Source organism: Phragmites australis, chromosome 22 (genome assembly GCF_958298935.1).
Source record: "Phragmites australis chromosome 22, lpPhrAust1.1, whole genome shotgun sequence".
NCBI classification, from domain to species: Eukaryota; Viridiplantae; Streptophyta; class Magnoliopsida; order Poales; family Poaceae; genus Phragmites; species Phragmites australis.
Genome location: NC_084942.1, coordinates 578,872 through 588,233, shown reverse-complemented (window position 1 = coordinate 588,233; position 9,362 = coordinate 578,872). Strand labels below are relative to the sequence as shown.

The window sequence follows — 9,362 nt, the reverse complement described above, 5'->3', positions numbered from 1 at the left end:
CACAATCATCCCACTACATGTACTTCAATTGGAGATCCAGAGTTTAAAAAATCACGTGCTATCGACGGGTATATTACCTATCATAAAAAAATCCACCTTAATAAGATAAACAAGAAGCAAATACAAAACTTAATCCCAAATAAGAGTACAACCAACTCCACTGACTATCAAGACGAGGCTTGGTTCTCTTGCTGCTCACTACTTCTTCCTGAGATCAATTACCGCATTGTAGTTAGTATAGGATTACGTTGATCATTTGTAGATAGTCATGCTGCAAGCTACAGTGTTAATCTCACACTAGCTAGCTTTACAACAAATCAACAACTGTTGGACGGCATGAACACAACTAAATCAAATGAATAGCAAGTTTTTTTTTTTCTCTTTTTCGTCCTTGATCGTACAGCGATTCTAGGGCAAATAATATTTGCCTATACAACCTACTAAAACGGCAGAAAATGGATGGATGATCCGATCGATCCCCTACGCAATCAAATAAATCAAAGAATTCGTAGATATAAACCAAAGAATTCTCTAGCTAAATCCTCATTTCTTTTCTTCTTGTAATTCTTGCCGGCTGGTTGCTGCACTGCAACTGGTGGTGCTACTCATCATCATCTCCTGCAACATGCGTGGCACCACCTTCCTCACTCGGCCCGGCGCCGCCCTCCGTCCCCGGCCTGATCTGCTCCAGCTGCCGCACCACCTCCCGGGCCTCGGGCCGCACCGACGGCGACGGGTCCACGCAGTGCAGTGCCAGCTTGAGCGTGTCCATGAGCTCGTCCCCGGCCGCGTCCCGCATTAGCTCCAGGTCGAACACCTCGCTCGTCCACTCCTCCTTCACGATGGACGCCACCCACTGCGGCAGGTCCATGCCGTTGGTGCTGTCCGCGGGGGACTTGCCCGTCAGGAGCTCCAGGATGATCACGCCCAGGCTGTACACGTCCGTCTTAGCGCTCGCCTTCTTCAGCTTCGACAGCTCCGGCGCGCGGTAGCCCAGGGCGCCCGCCGCCGCGAGCACGTTGGAGTTGGCGGCGGCCGTCATGAGGCGGGACAGCCCCAAGTCGGCGATCTTGGGGTTGGACTGCTCGTCGAGGAGGACGTTGCTGGCGGTGAGGTTGCCGTGGACGATGCTCATGTCGTCGTGGAGGTAGGCCAGCCCACGGGCGGTGCCCTTGGCGATTGTCATCCGCGTCGCCCAGTCCACCGGTGTGTTGGGAGCGCGAGCTGAATTCAATGAATGCCATCCATCAGGAGTGTTAGTTAGTAGAGCTTCAGAGTTGCACTTCACAAGTGTCAATTGCAGAGTGTTTCATTTAGTTCAGCAAGGTACTGAAATTCAGTCGGGAACAAATCAGTAAAGAAGAAATTTCAAGCTAGGGATTTGATTGATGTCGATAACGTGCTACTGCTGCTGAAACAACAGTTTGCCCATTACTTGGACAACAACTATCCAAGAAGAATGAATGCCATCCATCAGGAAAACACCAAGTGTCAGTTAGTAGAGCTTCAGAATTGCACTTCACAAGTGTCAAGTGCAGAATTTCAGTTCAGTTATAAGGGTACTGAATTCTGAGGAATGTCGAGTTGGGAACAATTTTATCAAGAGATTTCAAGTAAGAAAGTAGAATGATTCTGATAAAGTATTACTGTTGAAACAACAGTCTGCCCTTTATGGACAACGAATATTCATCACTTGTTAGGCCCAAAATTACACGTGGTGCTAGTTTGTTTTCAGTGAACCTAACACGAGCAGTTTGTTCGTACTATTGAACTTTTCTGCAACGAAATGCTTCCAGATGTTAAGGTCTAAACCAACATAAGGCATTCATTTTGGTAGCTCTTAATCAAAAGCACTGCAATTCAAACTTCAGTAAATTCTCAGTTCTACCTGCTAACACAACTACAGTGTATCACTCTTTCGAACGTCTGAACCTGTAAATGTTCAGACAAGCATTTGCTAAAACAAAACAGTTCGCAAGCCTTTCACATGAAAATTAACTACTTTCTCATAAGCAAAGCAGAAATGCCATACCAATTAGCTAAAAGAATTAGCTAAAGCGTGAGCTATGATGATCGTCAGAAATTAGCAATGCTGAACAGAAGAACAAGGAGCGGAACAGAAGTCTGACCATGCAAGAATGCGGAGAGGCTCCCCTTGGGCATGTAATCGAAGACGAGCAGCTTCTCCCCCTTCGGTCCCAGGTAGTATGCCCTCAGCGCGAGCAGGTTGGGGTGCCGGATCTTGCCGAGCACCACCGCCTCGGCCTCGAACTCCTTGTGGCCCTTGGTGATCTTCTCCCTGAGTCGCTTGACGGCCACCAGGCTGCCGTCCTCCAGCGTCGCCTTGTACACCGTCCCGTACGTGCTCTTCCCCATGATCTCCGCCGTCGCGCACAGCAGGTCGTCCGCCGTGAACGCCAGCGGCCCGTCGAAGTGCACCAGCTTGCCGCCCACGTCGCCGCCTGACTCCACCTCCGCCGCGCCCGACCCTGGCTTCTCGCCGCGCCCGGCCGCCGCGGTGCCCGCATCACCAGCCTCCTTAGCCACCTGCTTCCCGCTCCTTGTTCCTGTACTGCTGGAAGACCTCTTCCTTGTCAAGAAACAGAGCAGGAGGCAGCAGAGGAGCAGCAAGATTAGGACGCCGACGACAATCCCCACGATGATCAGTATGAGCTCCTTTTTGCTGAAGTTGCGGTGGCTCCGCCCGGTGGACTCTTGCGCGGGTGACGCCGGTGCGGATGGCGCCGGGGACGGCGCCGCCGGGCAGGGCGTCGAAGCAGAGTAGCCGCAGAGCAGTATGTTCCCGGTGAAGGAGGGTTCCCCAAACTTCTGGGCGAGCGAGGCTGGCACCGCGCCGGAGAGGTTGTTGTAGGAGACGTTGAAGGACTGGAGTGTGGCGGTGAGGTTGGCGAGGATCGCCGGGATCTCCCCGGTGAGAGCGTTGCCGGAGAGGTCGAGCGTCTTGAGGTCGGCGAGCGAGCCGAGCTGGTCAGGGATGGTGCCGTTGAGCTTGTTGTCGGCGAGGTCCACCTCCTGCAGCTTGCTGAGCTTTGTGAGTGAGTCGGGTATGGGCCCATCGAGCGCGTTGTGCGCGAGGCTGAGGAAGACGAGCTGGTAGCTCCCGGTGATGGCCTCCTTTTGCGAGGACGACGAAGAAGGCGCTGTCTTGGAGCCGGCGAAGGCATCGGGGATGGGGCCGGAGAGGTTGTTGTGGGAGAGGTCGAGGAAGAGGAGGGACGGGGAGGCGGCGACCTCGGCGGGGATGTCACCGGAGATGTCGTTGCGGCTGAGGTTGAGGCGGATGAGCTTGGTGGAGTTGGCGACGGCGGGCGGGATGGTACCGGTGAGGCGGTTGTTGCTGGCATCAAAGGACTGGAGCGCGATGCATCGGCCGATGGACGGCGGCACGGCGCCGGAGAAGCGGTTGTTGAAGAGGTAGACGCCGCGGAGGTCGGGGAGGAAGCCGAGCGCGGCGGGGATGGGGCCCGCGATCGCGTTGTCGTGGAGGCTGAGCCTGCGGAGGCCGGTGAGCTGGCCGATGCCGCGCTGGGAGAGGGTGCCCCCGAGACCGCGCCAGGGGAGCGTGATGGCGACGACGGTGCCGCGGACGCACTTGATGCCCGCCCAGGCGCCGGAGCAGGCGGTGAGGCCGGAGTCGTTCCAGGAGCGGAGGAAGGCGTAGGGGTCGGAGAGGTCGTGCTTGATGGCCTGCAGGCCCTGGTAGTCAGCCTGGGTGATGACGACGCCGTCTCCGGTGGGGTGGTGGTGACGGTGGGTCTGAGCGGCGGCCGGCGGCGGCGCGAGCAGGAGGAGCGTGGCTGCTGCAGCAGCGCAGCAATGTAGGAGGCGAAGTTTTGGCGGCGGCATGGTGGTTGTGAATTTGGAGGCAAGAGAAGCTCAGGTGGCAGCAAGGTGAAGAAGAAGAAGAAGAAAACAGCAGTAGAGATGGCTGGCTGCAAGCATGGAGAGAAATGGTGGCGAGTGGGAGTGAGCAACGCAACGGCTAGTAGGAAGAAGCGTCTGTCCGCACTGCACTGCACGGGGATGGAGTATTATTATTTCTCCAACGGCTACTTCTGGTCCTGCACTGAAGCGCGTCTTGGTTGGACTCGCTCCTCTCCATCGGCAGGCCTGGCCTCGTATTCTTGGGCCCAACAAAGGCGACAAACGAATTCTTTTGCAATTTTCTAATTTTATAGAAATATGCACCCGTGTCAAAAAAAATTTACAAAAATAGGCCATTTTTATCCTCTCATTGGACCATCCAGAGGGCGAGGAGACCTCCCTATCAATGGGAGAGAGGAGGGAGCTGTGCTCCTGATAGATCTGGTAAATGTATCTCTATTGAGAAGGTGAGATTTAGAAAAATCGTGCTCTCACATGGCTGGAAAATAGAGGCATTTTGAATGGATCGGAATCGACTTGATATGATCAATCTGATAAAAAATTTATAGAATTTTTATAGAGCTTTAAGTACAACGTGTTCGCATCGTGCAGTTAAAATTTAATTACACACTTAACTTGTTTTTACATGAAATGATGTGAATGATATGGTCTCTATATATGTATGTGATGCAAATTTTATATTAAAAAAAATCCTTCTTGTCCAACTAGAGAGAGAAACATTTCTCATCCTCCGAGATGAAGAGAAATATTTATCACCCAATCATTTATCTCCCTTTGGTGGGAGAGAAATAATCTTTGCACAGATATGTAGACTGTCACCTCATTTCTTGCCCGTTCAGTGGAAGATTTTGAAATTGCGTCCGTTGAAAGGGTAAAAAGAGCCTATTTTTGCAATTTTTTAAAACAATAGCGTATTTATGCTAAATTAGAAAATAAAAAAATTTCATGCGTACATTTCGCAAGCCCTCTAGGACTCGAACGAAATCAGATACACTTGATGAAGAATCTCAAGGCGGATGATGCATTTCTAACTAGAATTAGAGTATCAGGAAGTTCACCAACATGATGACTGCTTATGTGACGCAAACCTTTCTGGATTGTGCCATATACCTGGGGCTTCATTTCGCATGAAACACATTAGTTTCAGTAGGCTCCGTTTGAAATTGCAGCTGTATACTAAGTTCGGAATGGCTACCAGGCTAATTTTTTTTTCTTTCCTTTTTCATCTTTAAGGCTATCTCTAACTATATTCTTTTCATTTCGTTCTCTTCCCTATTCCTTCTCCTGTTTTTATTCTTTTATTTTCTCTCATCTTCAACAGCTTCCTTTCGAAAGGAATCGCAAAGGGAAATAAGATAGAATCTCATCTTAAAGAGAATGATCTTAGAAATTCTTTCATGACGGAACCGTGAAGAAAAAACCGTTAAAACGTTAAAGAAAATAAAAATCTCTTTACGATAGAATTTTCAGCACCCAAATAGAAATCTATCAATTAACTATGCCGTTTGAGGCTGCTCAGCCTGCTGTGGTGCTATCTATGCTTTTTTATTGGGTTTGTTTATAGGCTGGTGACTGAAAGTTTATTTGGGTTTCAGGCACCCATATAGAAATCTATCAATTGACAGAGGTTATCATAGTATTGCATTTGTACATATGTTGAAGAATGTACATGACATAGCAGTCTTGATCCTAATGCACCAACAATGGAAAGCAGTGATCCGATCCAACAATGGAGAGCAGAAGAAATCCAAGATGACCACAAATCATGAATTCAAAATAAAACGGAGAACACCAATATCATGTTTCTCCCAATGAATGATGTGAAATGTCACATCAATATCAAGATCAATATGTCTGTTCCAACCTTTCTCATACATAACAAAACTAGAACAAAAAAATATTCTTCATTACAGCATCTTTTCCACGGTTTCGGATTCTCCTACAAACACTTCGGATTTGGTTTCTCTCTGAGACGGTGAATTTTAGAATCAGTTTGTGCAATCATTTCGCTAATTCATTAGATTGAAAATCCTGAAGATTTTATGTGAGAGGAAGAGATGATTCAAATGAGAAACATCATTTTAATTGAGTCCTTCTAGTGAAAACAAAAACAGAAATATTCATCTTGGTTTATCGCAAGAATTAGAAACCAATCCACAGAAATGTTAAGAATTAGAAACCAAACGCACCCTACGTTTAGAATGGAATTTCAACCCTCAGATTTCCACAGTTGCGGAGAAAAGCAGCAAAGTGCTTGTCGAGCTGAAACAATGGTTAGGTACAGACGCAAGGTGACCTAGAAGAAATTCAACAACAAACAAGCCTTCCAGGTTAGGCAGCAAAACAGGTACCAAAGTGCTTGGATCCAGCAAAGTTCCACCATACCTTGATATGACTTCCTAAACGCCAGCAAATCACACCATCAAAGGCTCTAACCATTTCAAGCTTAGCATAGCCAAAGGACCAACCAACAAAATAAACATTGAGTAAAAACAAAGTATGGTAATAAGTTGCATTCAAACAACCCAGTTTCACATAACACTTCTCACTGCTTAACTGATATCTTAAGACACTGTCCTTAATAGGCATTACATAACTCGAATTTCCTGCGGTGACGTCACAGACCTCAAATCTAGAAGGTGGAGCCGTTCCAACCGAAGTCTGAGCGCTGCATAATCACATAATGGATGTATCAGTTCCCACAATCAGCATGATGCTGAGATAACTTGATGATCCTAACGCCATCTATGTAAGCAAGCAGAAAGGAACTAGACGCAACATTAAGAAGATGGCATGAAACGACTGCTGGCATGATCTATTCTTGATGCAAAGCATGCAAACACTGAGCATGTTCTTGTGCCGGATGGGCCTAACAAATAGCAAGATGTTAATGAGAACGTGACGACAGTAACAAAGACCCATGAATGGGCAGTAAATAAGAAAGAATGGCTACTTGCCTTTGAATCGTAGAACTTGAGGTAGTAGCGAGACTTGGGAATGGACAGCTTTGACTCCAGGATAGAAGCTATGCCGGCACTCAGCTTCTTATTGACATCAGGGTTCAGCCCTCCAATGGAAACCAGTTCACCATAAGCTGCAGGCTCCTGGGTGCCTCCAAATGCCATAGGCACTGAACCCTTGAGAACAACCATCACGTACTGTGAAAGAACAAAGCATTCTAGTTAGTGTCTTAATGATAAGGAGAAATGGCTTTGATTTGATAAATCAAGCACTGGTTCAAGTCTGGCAACACATGTCACTCACAAGAAAACTAAAGAGTAATGATATAAGAATGAGACTAGCACGGCCACCTCAATGAAGTATTTGAATCTCAAGTATTCAGACTTCCGAGTTTCAGAGAAGTCATTTTGGGACAAGATATCTGGTCTATTAGTAGCAAAGCAGCTACATGAATAACACTGATAGGATCATACATCTAAAAGATAATGAGAGCAACTAACCTCTAAAATGGCCACTCCAGCGTCAAAAGTTAGGTGCTGAAATTAAACAACACATGTTCCAGAATTTAACGGCACATGAGAATAGTTCTGAAGCCGGCATGATGGATAGTCAACATTGGGGGCTGCCGCAAATCCAGTCCAGGAAAACAACTAGCACAAATTCCCATCAGAAGGCTATGTGCATCTCAGGATGCAGAGGCTGGGATTTATAGTCCATTATCTAAAAAAGACTCCCACAAATCATTTTGTTGTAAATACGCTTCTATTCCCAGTCAATCCAAACTGCACACCTACATGTTAGCTAGATTAGCAGATCAGTGAAATTACTAGACAAACGGTTTCATATGTCTTAGTACCAAGTGATTACAACGGTCACTACATCAATACTAGGGATGACAGTGGGGATGCTGTCTCGGCTACTTTCAGAAATCAGGTTGGCATCCTAATGCTGAATTCGTCAAAATCGCTGGTTCTGTGATATATGCACTCAGCTCAAGAATGGCAGCGAAAACCTAGAGATTGGATTCCCCATTCTAGGGCTTTCAGATGTGTCATGTTAATACTTTTGTGAGTAAATTTCAAAAACCTACAATTATTTTGACATATGAGCACTAAAAGTTATAGTTTTTTGCAACATGTGTCAAAATAGTTGTAGGTTTTTGAAATTTACTCTACTTCCATCAATATATGAACATCGGAGTGTCAATATTAATAAGCCTAGAGGCCAAAGTAACCACTCTAACAACTATTATAGCGCAAAGATGGGAGATTTGCACCAATTATCATTCAAGCACCACTGGTAAACATGGTTAACTGATTGATTGCCCACAGCAAGGGAGCAAGCTTATCTTGCTCAAAAACCTAGCAGTCCGCAGATGCGAATCAGCAAACGGAAACATAACATCCAGATTCCAGATTACCAATCGAATATAAGCAAGAGGAGAGGCACTCCCACAAGAACTCGTATATGAGACAACATGGAGAAGGAAGAAGCAACGATAGAACCGAAAGGGGAATGGAAGAGAGATGCGAGCCGTACGGCCTCGGGCTTGCCGATGACGGTGGCGACGGTCTTGGAGGCTTCGGCGAGGATGGAGGAGGTGTCCACCCCATCCAGGTTCACGTTCGTCGACAGGTTCAGGCAAGGCATCCTCGCTCGCTTCCGCTTCCTCTCCTGCTCCTCCTTCCTCTCCTGGCTTCGGCTCTTCCGGCCTCTCAATCTATCTACGATGCGATCAGATTGAGCTTGCGATGCGGGCCTTTGGGCTGGGCTGGTCCGGGTCGGGCTGGGCCGGGTCTCTCTAGTCTAACATCTACGATGCGATCAGATTGAGATAGCGATGCGATGCGGACCTTTGGGCTAGGCTGGGCTGATCTGGACCTTTGTGCTGGTCTGGGCCGGGCCAGGCCGGGCCCATGTAGATGTACGCTTTCGTTTCGACGGACTACGAGGCTGTTGTTTAAAAAAAAATCTTAAATTAGATCACATATATACACCTATTTACTAAAATAGGTAATATATAGTCATATTTATTAATTTAGTATCCATAGTTCACATACTATGTACCGAAAATACATAGTATATCAAAAAAGCCATATTTAACACACGGTGTGCCGAATAACCGTATTCGGTAAACGGTGTGCCGAATATCTCCTTTTCCTGCTGAAATATGAACCGCGATGTGACCGCACATTAAAAAGTATTTTCGCACACCGTGTGTCGAATATGACTTTTTGATACACAGTATATCGATTTTCGATATCCTATGTATCGAATACTGATACTAAATTAATAAATACGACTACATATTATCTATTTCGATAAATACGTTCATTTATGTTATCTAATTTGTGATTTTTTTTCAAATCTGGAGCGTTAGTTATGCTTCAAGGGCCAGGATACTCCGGTTTGGCTTTTTTCGCCCTACCATTTGGATTGAGAGTCCAATGCAGAGAGGCTACGAGCCTAGATCTACTGCTACAGTAACATGCAAA

The 9,362-nt window shown here is 46.9% G+C and overlaps 2 protein-coding genes across 3 annotated transcripts; both read right to left on the bottom strand.

The window, feature by feature from the left end:
• Positions 1-347: 347 nt before the first annotated feature.
• LOC133904225 (probable leucine-rich repeat receptor-like protein kinase IMK3) lies at positions 348-4,177 on the bottom strand. Its single transcript, XM_062345685.1, has 2 exons — positions 2,130-4,177; positions 348-1,224 (listed from the first exon to the last, which is right to left on the bottom strand). The coding sequence occupies exons 1-2, from the start codon at positions 3,865-3,867 to the stop codon at positions 602-604; spliced, it is 2,361 nt and encodes a 786-aa protein (XP_062201669.1). The 5' UTR covers positions 3,868-4,177; the 3' UTR covers positions 348-601.
• Positions 4,178-6,358: 2,181 nt separating this feature from the next.
• On the bottom strand, positions 6,359-8,595 carry LOC133904764 (uncharacterized). Of its 2 annotated transcripts, none has more exons than XM_062346293.1 (3): positions 8,407-8,593; positions 6,864-7,064; positions 6,359-6,574 (listed from the first exon to the last, which is right to left on the bottom strand). In XM_062346293.1, exons 1-3 carry the CDS (start codon positions 8,515-8,517, stop codon positions 6,539-6,541), a joined length of 348 nt encoding a protein of 115 aa, XP_062202277.1. In that variant the 5' UTR covers positions 8,518-8,593; the 3' UTR covers positions 6,359-6,538. The 2 variants fall into 2 exon arrangements, with proteins under 2 accessions (XP_062202277.1, XP_062202276.1); XM_062346292.1 differs by lacking the exon at positions 6,359-6,574 and adding an exon at positions 6,620-6,775 and having other exon boundaries at positions 8,407-8,595.
• Positions 8,596-9,362: the final 767 nt, after the last annotated feature.

Bases quoted from the DNA above. Each gene is read 5' to 3' on its own strand.
- LOC133904764 (XM_062346292.1), bottom strand. From the start codon at position 8,517: ATGCCTTGCCTGAACCTGTCGACGAACGTGAACCTGGATGGGGTGGAC. The intron at 7,065-8,406 runs GTACGGCTCGCA...GTTCTTTCACAG, and splicing joins TCATCGGCAAGCCCGAGGCC to TACGTGATGGTTGTTCTCAA. The intron at 6,776-6,863 runs GCAAGTAGCCAT...GCTATTTGTTAG, and splicing joins TCAAGTTCTACGATTCAAAG to GCCCATCCGGCACAAGAACA.
- LOC133904225 (XM_062345685.1), bottom strand. From the start codon at position 3,867: ATGCCGCCGCCAAAACTTCGCCTCCTACATTGCTGCGCTGCTGCAGCA. The intron at 1,225-2,129 runs GTCAGACTTCTG...CATTGAATTCAG, and splicing joins CCTCTCCGCATTCTTGCATG to CTCGCGCTCCCAACACACCG.